General features: G+C 39.3%; 1 protein-coding gene across 1 annotated transcript in view; it reads right to left on the reverse strand.

Moving 5' to 3' along the window:
* Positions 1–1,075: 1,075 nt before the first annotated feature.
* Positions 1,076–15,705, reverse strand: part of LOC149014232 (histone acetyltransferase HAC12-like) — a 29,066-nt gene continuing 14,436 nt past the window's right edge. The window contains 10 exon segments of the mRNA XM_089155301.1: positions 1,076–1,227; positions 1,229–1,331; positions 1,443–1,669; positions 3,221–3,613; positions 3,934–4,012; positions 4,929–5,068; positions 12,640–12,946; positions 14,029–14,171; positions 14,314–14,514; positions 14,642–14,770. Of these exon segments, the coding sequence (XP_089011427.1) occupies positions 1,165–1,227; positions 1,229–1,331; positions 1,443–1,669; positions 3,221–3,613; positions 3,934–4,012; positions 4,929–5,068; positions 12,640–12,946; positions 14,029–14,171; positions 14,314–14,514; positions 14,642–14,770 (1,785 nt within the window). The 3' untranslated portion in view covers positions 1,076–1,164.

Genomic DNA, 15,705 nt, shown 5'->3' on the forward strand with positions numbered 1-15,705 from the left:
TTATCCATGTGGGAAGTGGATGGAAATGGATTAAATAAAAATCCAAAAAATAAAACCCCTAGTTATAATGTCTATCACTGGAACTCATTGAAAACAATGATGCAAGTTGCACAAAGGATTGTACTTAATGTGAATAGAGGGACCAAGGCTTTTCTTTTTTGGAACTTGCTCGCTATCTGCTTTTTGTCTTCCCCTAGGCTTCATGTTCAAGAGATTCATCAAAACTGAAGATAAATAAGTCCAAAAGGGAGAGCAACTGGTGCTTGAAGAGGAAAGAAATGAAAATGAAGCATTATGGCTATGACAATCCCTCTAGTCTTTGGGATATTGTTTTTCTTAATTTAATATTCTATAAAGTCAGATAAAAATATTTAAAAAGATAAATATCACCGGTACCAAGAAAAAGAAAAGACAAGGAAAGGTTCTTTTGTTTTCTTCTAAAATACATTTTTGGGAAAAGTAAAGTTATATTTCTTTTATTGGGTGGAAATGCTGATTCCTGAAATCTGTGGAGATATTTCTCCCTCCAATCGTATCCTTTTGAGTGATTTGGTAGTGGCAAAAACAAATTATTCACCAATAACAAGAAAATACGATTAGAGGGAGAGAAAAAAAGGAGGCAAAAAATAGAATAAAACCAATGATTTCAGACATAGGCAAACAAAACCACATGAGAATATATCAATATTTAACTCAATGAACAAGACAATATTTACAATATCCCCTTCAGGAAGTAACATACAACTATAGACAGGACCTGATAAAACAAAGAACAGCAAAAAGTGTGTTCTCAACAATATTTTCCATGAAGCCCTACAGTGTTTCAATTCAAACCCCTAGTCACATTGATGTCAAATACCAATACCAACAATTGGATTCTCCGCATCCAGCCATAGTTGCAAAAGTGAATACTACAATTGACCATAAGAAAATACATAATAATAAAAAGAAGGGGGACCTAAGAAAGAGAAACAGGACGAGAATAAATGTGCCCTAAGTTTTCATGAAATTTAATTGTAGTATATGGTATATGAGTAATATTAACAACAACCCCCCCCCCCCCCCCCAAATTGTTTATCAGAAATAAAACTAGTGAATTCTTTTCTATAATTAGATTGGCCGAAGTTTGCAACTATGGTTTCAAAAGCCTTTTTATTCTGGCTGCTACAGGTCATTGCTGTTACTGGCATTTTCTTGACTTACTGTACAATTGGGTTGACCACTGTTAACCTGCAACCCCAGCTGCCTGTTGTCTCACAAACTCTGTAACCGCAGCCCTTCTTCGAGAATCTGATTGCAATTGAAGCCTTGCTACAAGCTTCTTCAAATCCCTGCAATATCAACATATAAAAGATTGTGTTACCAGGATAACCCTATTAATTGGGGTCAATGAAAATGGGTCAATAAAAATAGATGAGAAACAGGATGCATCATATACGCACATGCAACGAGGCACAGGGCATTCTAACTCTCTGCAGTTCCTAGTGTGCAACCTCAGGATGTACCAAACTTTTTTACAGGTTTCGCAACCCCTGGCAGCACGGATCTTGCAAACCTTTACATGGGCAAATAGCTTTTTGATTTTCACACAATCCTGATAGCTACAAGGGTTGCTGCGGCCCAGACGGCAGCGGGCGGCATGGTCCAGAACTTCCAGCATTTGCTTTATCTGCACACCACCAAAACCCATATGTTAGACGAAGGGTACAAAGCCACATTCACATAGCAAAGCAATTGCTACCCAAACGAATTAGGTTGAATTATAAGCATCCATTTCAAAAGTCAATGTAAGCGCATACTCAATAAAAACACAATTAACATGTCAAGTGACATACTAGAAACAGCTTACGCGGTTCTTTTTATACCTAAAGAATGTAAAATGAAATGTTGGTAGCATTTCATCCTTTTGGGATTCCAAGAAGAGATAGGAGAAAAGCTAATATCATGGTGAGGTCTTGGTATTTTAGTGTAATTTGTATGCTTCTCACCAAAACCTAGCTTTGATTCAACTGAAAAAAGTACAACTCACCAAGACTGAGTTCTCAAACTAAATGAAAAAGAAACATCTTACATGCACAGATATGACATAACTCTTCTTAATTAAGATCTTATTGAAACTTGGAAAAATGTAGGTGACCTTATGATCCTTGTGATACTGAAGAACTTTAAATATGTTTTTTCCTTTTTCTTTTTTTCAATCATCAAGCTCCAGCTTTATAGTATTGGGGTGTAAGTAAGTCTTAGAACCAAATCCACCACAACTTCCAAGACCAACATATTATCATGGAGGCAGTAAATAATGATACACTATAATGCAAATATTAGGGAAGATTTCATCGATGTAATTTGGAAAAGGTATACAAGAATGTAAACATTTAAAAGAAGAAGAAGAAAGAAAAAAGGAAAAAGAAAATTTCATTTGAAGTTTGTTTCTAAATTTACTAGAATTCCTATATTAGATGGATTTTCTTCTTTTAAATAGCTTGTGTTACAATGAAATTTCAGACTGAATAGAATGAATTGAGCTTATGGTTTGACAGCCCATGTGGCTGTACTCTTCTTCAACACAGCCCCACTTCCCCCACCAACCCCAACACCCCCCCCCGCCCAAAAAAAGAAAAGAAAAAAGAAAAAAGAAAAAAGATTGAAAAGATAAAAAAGCCTCTTTCCTTCTTAGGCAACCTTCTCTACCCCTTTCTTCTCATTCTCTCCATGAAGCCCATCCCCCACCATAGCAGATCAACCTCCCCTAGGCCTGAACCATGTAGCTGACCAATTTGATGTTGCTATACAGTGGTAATCAGCCATGGAGCTAGCAAAGATTCAATTTTTTTTCTTTGTTCTTTGGGTCCTCTTGGTAACAAAGAAGAGCCAAAAGTCGGGGAATATGTCGGTCAGGATGATAAATGAAGGGCATAATTCTTGGTAATTTTGAATACTTGGATTTTAATGATCTTCTAAATAAACTTGACCATGCTTCTACATATATAATTTAGCCTAGCCAATTCATCAGTAGACTGACAGATTCCAGTAACACTCATCAGTTAATTTGCTTAACCACTAAAATGGAGTTCTTAAAAATGAAAACTACAGAAATACCCACGAAAATGTATAGGGCCGTATAATATAACAGAGAGCTTAATTTAGTCTAATAGCATACTACGCATTATAAAATATGATATTTTTGAGGCTATAATTAAAATGGATGAGATTATACTACCAATGGAGTTTGTCTCTTCCAGGCCTCTTTAGTGTCTCGCTTGTGGTTACCCATGGATGAGTGAATTGTCATTTTGTGAGCATGAAAGCCAGCACCTTCTCTTTGGTAGCATACATTACACACTATAAACTCAGGGCAGGTGTTGCAGTGCCAGCTCTCTCCAACCTCAATATCAGTATGACATATGCTGCATATGAAGATGACAGCAGGTGCGGTTGGATTGTGGAGATGGTGGAGGATCATCATTGAGGAATGTTTGGCCCGACGAAGAGTGTCATGCTGATAATGGTTTACTTGACAGAAGTTCAGAAAGCTATGTCGATTCTCAAACAACTCACTATCTACAATGTCGCATTCATCCTCTATATTGGAAGGCACATCATTCACTTCAACCTGAACATTAAATAATAAATTTCAGAAATCATCCCTCATCAAATCAACAGGGTGAAGAGAACAAAAGTGATTCAAAACTGTGGAGCCATTTCTTTAGAAGAGAGGGATCACTATGATGCCAGAGTGCAGTTTCCCACCAATTAGGAGGTGGATGATCAAATCATCATGTAGGACCCATTTCTGAGAGAAGTGTTCGACTGGTGGGATCTGAAAGGACATGGGTGAGACACTGCATGGTGGCATCATGGGCTTCTTTTTCCCTTTCCTTGGACTATATGTTATTAAAAAGGGTAAATGATCTTTCCAGGGATTAACTTTACCGGAGATAGTTCGTGCTTCCTCTTACTTTTGAAGGGATGCCTTTTTCTTTCATCAAGGTTCTTTTCCATATCATGACACCTACACGTAATAATGAAAAAGGAGCAGAGACAAATGAATAACAGAACACTTATCATGAACATTGGAAAAGACCTGGAAACTAAAGTCTATGCATACTATTCAGTATTCAACCAAGAAAAAAAATGCATACAGGCACAACAAAGTTCCCCACGGCAACTAGAGAACACTGCATGTTATTTTCTCTGAGGTTTAAATTAGGTTACCAAACAAGGAAACAATTGATGAAGGTACAGCTGCTAGCTCTAGGAAAGCCCAAGGCATGCCTGTCATCTCCCTAAAACATTGTGTGGGACTGATGAAACTTTATGTTCAAGAAAGATAATGATTGGAAGTAGATAGATCCCTTTCTTGACGTACCAACTGAGGGGGAGGTGAATTCCCAGACATGGACATTGAGAAGGGCAATGAGAATTCCTAGAACACCCCAGGAGAGAGAGTGGTGGTTCGCCGGTGGTTACCCAGGTTTAAGTGAGCCGATCACCACAGATTAAGTGACTTTGTGGGTGGTTTCCCAGGATTTGTTGATTTGACATATGAAACAACATGAGTCTTTCTACCCTACACAGACATATTAGCACACAAATGAACCATAGAATCAACCATATTGGACCAAGAGCAGATCCATCACGGAAATGATTTTGACTTCAGAATCATCATTTTTCACTACAACAACAACTACAATAAGCCTTGTCCCAACTAAATGGGGTCGGCAATATGGATTCTTGCCTTAAAATTTATAAAATGGACTATGAAAAAACGGATAAAGAATTGAAACATGCAATCAGAAATAATTAAGCCCTGCAAAAAATATTATTTTTCAGCAATGAGACAAGATGCACCAGAGCCACTGAATTATTCATATTTTAGCTAAAAACAGGGTAAACCACATTGGATAGGCATGAGGTGAAATGCTTACCTTTCACAAAGCTGAAAATTTTTGCATTGCTTGCAAATCCAACGGTTCCCGGAAATTATAACTTCAGAGCAGTGTGTACAAGAGTAGTGCAAGTGGACCATTATAAAGTCTTCCTTCATTGGGAGAATAGTTTCCCCTAGCTATAAAATGGCGACAAACAAATAATAAATACCAAGAGAAGCTAAAAGAAAACTTGAAAATTTTCGGAAGTATACTGAATGTCTACAACGTCATCAGAAAAGTGAAGAAGTAATGAAGACAAGGAACTCTCCAACCAAATGGTAGCCACATACAATTTACATACAGATACATATCAATATCTGCAAAAATAAGCATTTCATTGAAATATGAATGGGAGAGAACAAGACTGTGATCCTACCTGGGGAAAATTTTAATTGACACAACTATTATGAGATTTAATTCAATCCTGTAGCAGTTTCCAAGAGTTACATTACTTGGTATATCAGGATCAAGGAAAATATTCAAGTGGCAAAGAGGTACATCTATGTATATGAAATATGTCGCAACTTTAGAATAGATAGTAGACAATTGTTAGTCGGAAATTTTCACTTGAAAGTTTATTAAGGAAGTGAAAATTACAATATTAAACGTGGGAAATCTACATGTACCTCCCCTAAGGCATAGTGCAATTTCATTTTACCCATCAAACTTTTAACATTACATGTACAACCCCTGTTTTCCAAAATAATTGGCAATTTACCCAAGCGGCTAGAATTATAACTTTGTTAAACAAGTGCCCTAAATATTAAGATGAAATTGTTTTGTTCAATCAAGTGAAATGACCAACTCAAAGCTAGATAAACTAGACCAAGTAAAATGGGATGTACATCATGTAAGAGATTGATGACTGCCCCATCCTTCTCCCCTCTTCCCCTGCCTCCGGCAACAACCACCCCTCCAGCCACCTCTTCTTCACCCTCCACCTGCCATCCTACTCCCTGGTCTTCCCTTTTCACTACAACCCCACAACCCTTTTGAGCTGGTATTTCGCTGAGGCTAATCCCACCAACCACTGTAGATGGCAAGACCACAGCTTTCTACCCGCTCGGTTTTCTCGATGATGAAGTACCTACTCAAGTTACTACCTTGTAGGCCATTTCCTTGGTCGTGACCTCCCTTCCACACTGTTCAGGCTTCACTGCACAAGCACTTGAAAACCTCAGGTAGCCTGGAGACCTACCTTTTTAGCCCAAGGTTTCTTCTTATTCAGGTTCTCCAACGAAGACGACCTTGAAGGAGTGTCATGGAATGTCGGAAAAGACCCCTATTCCTTTGGAATTGGCACTGAAAAATATAGCCAATCCACAAGACCATTTTTCTCTTCCCCTGAGTCTCTTTTCTAGGTCTTCATCTACATTATTGGTGCGTTGAGGGTCCAAATTTTGTAGGCTCTGAACTGGGCAACCCCCTTTAACTCCAATGCCGGAACCAAGAGAAAGGATTGGTTCACCTTGGCTCATATCTACATCGAGGTCTCTGCAGATTCTTCTATTCCCTCTTTGATTTCTGCTATGGAGGAATCTAGTTTTTGCTTCAACCAAGTGATGAAGTATGATTGGAACCCCACCCCACCCCCACCCCCCCAAACCATTGCCTCTCCAGCAAAAGATTTGGTCACAGCTCTTGCGAAGGAGAGCACCTCCTGCTCCCTGCACCTGCCCAAGCTCCAGTTGGTGATACTCATCTAAGTTTTTTGTGCCCTAATGTTAGCGTAGCAACCCAGCTCCTTGCAGAGGCAGGTCTCCATTGCGCTACTAGCTCGAACTCTGGCAACATCCAAAGACTCTGACGAATGGTCCAGTGAACCGATTTATGCCTCTGGTGTTTGTTGATTATCCTAGAATCCTGTCATAGTCCGATGGTCGAGAGTGTTCTCTATAGTACCCGGTAGGGCCTGGTGAGTCAAGTCCTAATGGGGATTCCACATTTTTGGATCCTGTCTGTATGGCCACAAAATGCAGAACTACTGCCCCCTGCATCCTGGTCTATCAGGGATGAGATTAGGATTGAAGGTCACTAAGGATGTTCCTGAAGTTTGTGATCGATCTAATGTTTATATTGTGTAGATCTGACCTTGAATTTTGGATCCCTAGAGAAGTCCAAAAATCCAACAGAAATAGACAAACATTGTGAAAGGAGAAGGGAGTGATTGATATAGGCTATGAAATGGATTCTAATGGTTAGCTTGGGCTGGAGATATGTTTCAATGCCTAGGGTTTATGGAAATAGAAAGAAAAGGGACTGGAGGGTTGGAGAATTTACAAGTTAAGAAGAAGAATTAGGGATGGGGATGATTCACATACAGTTTTAGAAGAGAAGAGCAGGTTGAATTGTTGATGAGAAGATTTGATCTTGTTAGAAATTCCAATAACAAGAAGAAGAAGAAATTGCGTATGAGGGGGGGGGTGATGTTATGTCATCGTACCTCACCAGCAGCAATTAAAAAAAATCAAAGTTTCAATTCGTCAAATCGTGGCTTAATTGAGCAATTACATCTATAATTATAGTCATATTGGCTGACATAGTTTCAAACTCAAATTAGAAACTGACTTTAAAATAGACCCCTATGCTAAAAAGGGAAGGCCTAACCCATTCCTTAACTTTTTTTTCTGGTAAAAATTCCTTAACCTACTAAGTAACCTAAATTGACAAGGAATTTGAAATGATAAAGGAAATACATCTAAACTAGGGCTCTTAACCAAATTAATGAAACAAATCCCATTTTCCTGTTTTCTACCCATATTTAAGGCCCACCAAATTAGACATTTACAAAGTAAAACCCAAGGATCCTTTAATTGGAAATGAAAGAAAAAAGAACTCATTCGGGCCAAATACATATATGACTGAACTGTTAAGCAAAGAAGCCCAATTTGTTGGTGATTCTCTGTGAGATCTCTGAAGCCAGCTCCCATCTCCTCCCCCTTGCATGCTTCTTGAAAACCCTTCTCCTCTCTGTAACGCTGACCATTCTGCCACTTCTTTTCTTTTCCCTGATCTCCCTCCCCCTCCAAATTGCTGCTTGATCCTATTTCGTATGTGCAGGTGGCAATGACTTCAGGTAGGCTACCTCTTGCAATTCCGAGCCTGGGGGTTCTTTTGACGCTGATAACCCTTCTCTTCCGCTTCAGGGTAACAAGAGAAGCAACCTTTCTAATAAAGGGCCACCTTGACAAAGACTTCATTGTTGAGCTCAAGTCTTCTAGGAAGAAAAATAAGAAAAATAAGAAAAACTAGTTTCAATCCTTGAGTTCGTCTTTGCTCTTTAATACAAATGTTGACCTCAAACCGGATAAAACCAGTGAGAGATTGATTGAGGCCAGGATCAATACGATAATGAAGACATTTTTTTTCGGGCTTTCCTTTTTATATATGAAAGAAGGGCATGGAAGGACAAGAAGGAGAAAAGGATATAGAAGAAGCATCGATAGAAGAATGGGGTTACAGGATGGGCTATCTCAGCCCTGGGTCTCTCAAAAAACCGAAATTTCAGCTGTAGAACATGGATTTTACTCCATAACTGAGGCTACTGTGCCACAAATCAGTTTCTCCAAAGCCTCCCTTTCTATTGCAATGTAAGGGCCTATTTATAGCTTGGCTAAAGCTTTATAATGAATAAAAACTTAGTAGACTAAAAATAGAAACTAATATCCTTGTAACTAATGGCGATAGAAACGTATAGAAATATAAACTAATTAAAGTTAGAAACTACTAGGCCTTATATTTATGTTACATGCATAAATAACTAAAATCGAAACTAAACTCAGTTCCTAAATCTCCTAAGAATAAACTCTTCATGTAATCAGATCTTAGGCCCCACAAATCTTCTACGAGATATTCCCAACATGTTTTGGTCTTTTTGGTCTTCATCCAACTTTATTTCCAGGTAGGGCTGCCTTGTGTGATGCTCCATAGAACCACAAAAGACTTGCCACATCATCAAACCAGGCTTCCTCTCACTGCAGTCACAACCCACAAACTTGGAGGGTTTATTTTGGGACTTCTTATGGGTATACGTGGGCTTTTGATCTACGACACTATTTAGTCTCGGCCTTAGTGCGCAGTTCCTTTTTCTTTGCTTTTTCTTAGGGCGTTGTTGGTTTGGTAGGGCCCTGCCCTTTGCTTTCTTGTTGTTCTCTTCCCCACCCCCTCCTTTTGGTTAATGAATTCTTTATTCATCCAAAAAAAAATTATTTTGTTAAAACTAGATTTATTTTATAAATTCAAGTAAAGAAAAATTAGTACATCGTCCCAAATTTCAGTCTTGGTTTCATCCTTCTCCACTTGACCTCGCTTCCACTTTAAATTACTAAAAAAGAATTACTTTTTAACAAAATATGTTTATCTTGAGATTAAGGGCATTTTGGTTAACAAAGCTATAGTTCTAATAGATTTTCTTTTTTTTTGATGAATGAAAAATTCATTAACCAAAGGAGAAGAAGGGAGGGGTGAGGGGGAGAGTATAAATCAAACTAAAACAAAAGCAAAGCCCAACCAAAGCCAGCGAGGCCCTATACAAAGAAAGCCAACCAGTGAGCTAGGAAAAATGGCCGAAGGCCAAGACATACAAGGAAATAGGATTTTCTATTTTTCTTTTTATTCTTCCTAGTAGTCGTAATCTTGACGATGTAGTCTTCTACAAGACGGTTGAAACCTCTTGTAGACTTGTTGCTACCCCTATGCCTATTAAAAGGAGGGGAGGGGTTGCAGATTTAGAGGTGTACCCAAGGTCAACCACAAAAGTATCCTCCAAGGAGGTCAAATCTCGGAGAGAATGGAAAGTATACCCATGAGAGGGGGAGGAAATCCCAAGGGAAGAGAAAGGAGAAGGGAGGGCAGGTGAGGGAAGGGGGCAAAAAATGACCAGAAAAATAGTGGCACCAGTAGGAAGGATGGCGGTTGAGGAGGCAAGCAAGATGGAAAGAAAAGGGTTAGGGGTCAGAAAAGGGGAAGGAGGACAGGGATCAAGAAGGGATAGATGGGCTGGGAGGTTGGAGGAGGACCTAGGCTTAGAGAGGTTGGAGTGGGACAAAGGGAGAGCACTGGGCAACAAAGAAGCAGTAGGGATGCCTGGCAGGAATAGAAGAGGGGCAAGGGAGAGAGAGGGCGGCTAGGCTAGGCCCAAAAAAAAGAGAGGTAGAGGAAGAGGCCCACAAAGAGGAGCCCGGTGGGGAAGGAGTAGAAAGGGAAGAGGGAGAAGAGGACGAAAGAGGAAACGAGAAAAGGGGGAAAGAACCATAGATTAGAGAGGAAGCACAATAGGGTAAAGAAGTAGGGCTGATGGTGCTAGGATGATAAGGATGGGAGATAGGGCCAAGGGCTAGGGGCCAGGGGCTAGGCTCGTAGCAAGAGGCAGAGAGAAATAGGCTGAGCAAGGCTTACCATAAAACCCATAGCAAGAGCAAAGGAGGGAGTTTAGGATCAAGGAGAATCAACTTAGAAATGGGGAGGATTGAATCAACTGCATCTACCAAGACTAAGAAACGATTCAAATCAGCTCAAGCAGAGGTTACCAATGGGGCATCTCACTGGAGCGACATAGGGCTACCATAAGGTGAGGCAAGAGGGAGATTGACGAGCTGGAGATCCATTGGAGCCGAGGGAAGGATCTTTCAAGCAAGGGAGATGACTGAAGCATTTAAATGATAGGCAAGGAGGGGGTTTCCATTTGTATCGCACCTCTTGGATGAAACTAAATCCCGATTCATCAGAGATGAAGATTAAAGAAGGGAGAGGGGCATCCAAAGAAATTTACATGCAAATACAAGTACACGAGAGATGCTCTTTCTTGGCCTCGGAGGAGATAGGGGTTCCAAGAGGATATCCCACGATGCTTAAACCTTCCATGCACCAATAGTGAAGAGGGAGCCCTGAAATAAGACTCATAAAGGGAGAGAGAAGTGGTCTTCCTGGGAGAGCTGAAGGTGGCAGTGCCATTAATGCAGGAAGAGAGGATGTTTACTAATAAACCAAGGACCACCACCTTCAAGAGCACAAAGCTTTGTCTTCAGAGTTAGAAAACTAGAGTTCAACACGAAAATCTCCAATGTGCTAGAGGGCTTCCATTTAGAAAGAGTGGCTTGGACTACATGGAAGGGAGGCCCTTATCCAAGGAAGTTTCCCACCAAACAGAAATTCTAATAGGAAGCTTTGCTGTTAAGAACACCAGCCAGATAGAAGGCTGTGACAGGGCCATTGACAATTAGGGGAGGAAAATAGCGCAGGGGGATTCCAGAAGAAGAGAGGGAGGAGTTAGATGAGAAAAAAGTGGGAGATTGGGAGAGCGTAGCAGTGGAGCTGGGGAGGGAGCAGGAGGGGGGAGGAAAACGAAGGCAAGGGAGGAGGAGAGAGGGAGGTTCGACATCACATTCTCCTCCTATTCTCTCCAACTTTGGGCTTAAATGCCAATTATTTTGGAAAACATGGGTGCTATGTGTAATTTTAAACTTTGGTGTCTGAAATGGATTTACACCACACCTTAGGGGAGGTATGTGTAAATTTCCATAAAAATAAATAGATTGAAGGATTTATTGCCCTCATATGGAATGAGACATTGAGATGCTCTTCTAACCTATTATAGTTCTACATCAGTTGTACACAGATCAGTTGTGTAGGACCACCATATTGATTGAATATTTTTGCAGTTTCTACTAATTGACAATGATTCACAGTCATCGAAGTGCTAGGCAAACCAAAGGGATCAAGGAGTACCAAAATTAAGGTGTCACTAATGAGGAGCCAGACAACCAAAGCACCAATACAAAAAGTGGCCAGGATGTCCCGGGCAATGCTTTGACAACCTTAGTGATTTCGCCAATAAATCTAGGACAGCAATTTTCTAGGCAATGAGTTTAAACTTTAAAGTACCAAAGCGAGTAAAGAAGATCCTCTGATTGCCATGCGTCAAACAGGAACTTTTCAGATCACACTTTTCCCGTATTGCTTGGCAGTATGAGAATTCAAAAGGCACAATACCAAAACTTTGAAAAGGAACAAAAGGCTCCTTAATCGTCTCATGCATAACACAATTCCAAAATTTTGAAAAGCAATAAATGAATGTGAAAAAGGCTCCACCATTAAAAGATGCATAGCAATTCTGAAATAACAAACAAAAGGAAAATAACAGACTCTTAGGATCACATTAGAATAATGATACAGTAGAACACACTATGTGGCAAAAAAGCCAGAACCAATACCGGGAAAGTAAAAAGCATCTCCATTGTGTAACCCAATTGCATGCCTCAATACTTAAATGGTCAACCTGCCCAATGTGGCACCTAGGCATGCACCTGATCACCTAACCTATGCACATGGAAATCCAAGGTCAACCCTTAGCACATGCTTGGCTCACCTGGGCACAAATTGCTTGGATATCATAAGGGACATAGTTATTTAAGCACCAAAAAGTTGCAGTGACTACACTGGTACTAAGATAGTGAATAAGGAATAAGAGCAACAATATTTCTCTTCCTCAGGCAGAGAAACATAGACCATAAAGGACCATAACCCAGTGTAAACGACTTCTTCAGGGTGTAAAAACAGGTGGAAAACTATCCATCCTAACCTTACAGCCTTTATTGGCATTCAAACTCATGTTTTCAAGTTGGCAGACCAAGCTTTTATCAACAACATATAAATGGCCATAAAGTTAAAGAAATATGAACATAAATGAAGAAGTCGAAGAAAGATTTACTTTTTGCATTAGGATAATATCCTTGGTAGCATTTTCAGACATATCAGTCTGGCGCATTGCTTTTAGAGTCCTCCTTGATACAGACATCTTTCCTTTCCCCTGTGGTTTCCCTTCAACTATTACTTGATTAAAACGATAGATCAAATCTTCAGCAGCTCCAGGCCAATAGTCACCCTCAAAATACGGCAGCCGGGCAGCTGTTATCTTAGCTTTGCATTCCCCATCTGGGACAAAGAAGTGATCATATAAGTTGGTGGTATTCACTACTATATTTTCGTTTGCGGCTTTTCTTAACAGCGTCAGATACCTGCACAGTTGTTCAAACTTACATTAGACACACCCAGATCTACCAATATATGTCAATTTATGTCTAAATTTCTCCCCAAGTCATATAGTAAATTTTCTTTCCAATTAGTATGGATAAATAAGCAAATTACACATCTAGTCACTGAGATTTTTAAGTTAGGGAAGATGTCAATAAAGATGGGCCATCTTCGACATCTTTCTGGGATACAAAATCTGTGAGATCATAGGGCCCAACCAACTCTGCCTACCTCAAAAACTTTAAGCCAAATAGGGTTTATCATCTGGCATATTTTAAATGAAGTTGAAAAATCAAGAAACAACATCACAGTTTAACAGCTTCAGTACAAGGGGGGAAGAATCTATTATAAAGGTACCAACATATTTGATCTCACCAAGTTCATTAAGTGATTCATAATGACCATAGATTATCCTTTCACACGTAAAAAAATCAGCTTGTTCTGCTATCTTAGGCAGGACGCCTGTCCGTGCATGCTTTAGCCAATGAATTAGTAACTTACACTTAAAACATTCAGGCATCTGGTTGCTTAAGATTTTTGTATATTTCCATTAAAGCATGAAAGTTGAAGCAGTGTCAGTGGTGATGATCTCACGAAAAAGAGGTATCTGAACTTGTACAAAACCTGAGGGATTCTGTATTTAGTATGCTCTATTAAAGTCTGAGTTCCCATTCTTAGACGCTACTATTGGAGTTAACCACTACCAACCTTTTCTTGTGGGGACACTCAACTAGTTTTACTCCACACTGGAAGTAATTCTGTGTGGTAAGCAGACCTCGAAGGATAGGCTAAACCAGAGAGTTTGGGGAATGGAAGTGAGCCACCTTAAGGCAGTCTTTGTCATGTCTAGAAATATAACAAGCAAAAAGGACTGCTGGCAGCAGAAAGTTTTATTCAAGGAATAATATGGGCTTTTGCAACCCCAAAATACCAAATGACAGCAGCAACACAGGATCACCTATGCATACATCCACGTTAAGTGAAAAACAGTAGTCGGTGATAAATATAATGGATAAAATGATACGAAATAAACACAAAGTTAACAAAGAAGAAGGGAGAGAGTTACCATTCCCGCAACTTATCCGACTTTGGCATTTTTTGAATCTCCGGATGGCAATATAAAATATAATCATCACCTTTAAAAGGGGGGCAGGCCCATATATGGCAGCGCAAAAATCCTTGTTTCTTGCAATAATCTAGGTATCCTATCTGCCAACAACAATCCATGAAGGAAAATGTAAACAAGTTAGCTCATAATAAGGCAGCGTTACTGCAGTTAAAAAAGATAGTTATGGAAAGTTATTTATAAATAGAGCACAAATCAAATATTAAATTAGTCCAGGTGATTTACCAATATTTCATGGTAGACAAAGGTACGCAGAGCCTCTCCAGTCACAGTTTTAATCTCTGGCCTGAAGTACTTGACAGAATCAAGGTAAGAGAGATAAACACATCGTTTATTTGGGTAACAACAATCTGAACCAAACTCCTGGGCACACATTCCAAACAGGCAAACATCTGCCCCTTCAATCCTCTGAAACAAGAGAATGACCTAAATACCACAGAATATGAGATAAACATTAGTTTTCCAGTGAAAGAGAGAGAAATATAGGAAGAAAAACCACCAAAATAATAGCTTTCTTAAAATGTTATTCTCTAAAAAAAAAAACCATTCCCACCCTGGATCTATAAAGGAATTCTGTTGGGTAATTCTCCTCCTGAAATGTATCCCGAAAATTCTGTCTCACTTCTAACCTCTTGTCTAAAGACAAAACCACTCTGACAACAAGATCTTCTGCTCCAGGTACCTGCTAAGGGGAGAAGATTTATCTTTTAATACTACAATTATTGCGAAGCAACCATAAAGATTGACACTGAAAATCTTGTGTTACTCAAAAAGCACAGAAATACAAGTGTGCTTTCAACTGTTGATAATGTAGGAAGTTGCAGAACCGTTTTTAGAACGAGAAATCAGAGACCTGTCATAGGCCAAGAAAAATAAAATATAAAGTAATAAATATAACAAGTGCCAACAACTAAAGGAATTTTAGAAACTTTAGAAATGGGAATCTAATTCCATTCAGCCACTGAAACCCATGGAATCTGTTTAATAATTAAGTACAATGCCCATAAATAGATAACAAATAATTTGCCCATTTCTTTTTACAAGATTCAAGGGGGAAGAGCCACGTAAGCTTCTGGGAGTTCTGTTGGGTGTGGAAAGATGTTCAATTCATTATACTTTGGTCTTGTTCAGAAGGAACTACTTTTGCTTGTAAATCAGACTATTATACTATGCAGTTTCTTCTTATTCTGTAATTCAGAGATGCTTTGTGCAACACAATTTGAAGCTGTCAAAGTGACTCAATAATGTTTACAATGGATTGTACAGATTTTATATCTAAAGGTTCATGCATGTAAACACGCGTCTGTGCATGTGCGCACATGGATCTAAGTCTATATTGCATGGGATCCCACTGGTTAGGAAGATTGAATGCAACATTCTGTAAGATATAAAATCATTTCTTATGCTCCACTGAGTCAGGCACTAGCAAGCCTATGTTTATTTAATTATTTATTTTTAACAGGCAGAAAATAGCTCCTTTCTGCAACTGAAGTCATTGATCCCACATGATCAAAGAAATCTTGGCCAACTCTAGTTTCTCCATGTTATATCATCTCTGTGGAATCTCCTGATTAAAACCAGTTATCCATCTCAACATCCTTAAACCTGCTAAGTAAT

This window comes from Hakea prostrata, chromosome 5, assembly GCF_041222555.1.
Source record: "Hakea prostrata isolate BN-2017 chromosome 5, UWA_Hpros_2, whole genome shotgun sequence".
In the NCBI taxonomy this organism is placed as follows: Eukaryota; Viridiplantae; Streptophyta; class Magnoliopsida; order Proteales; family Proteaceae; genus Hakea; species Hakea prostrata.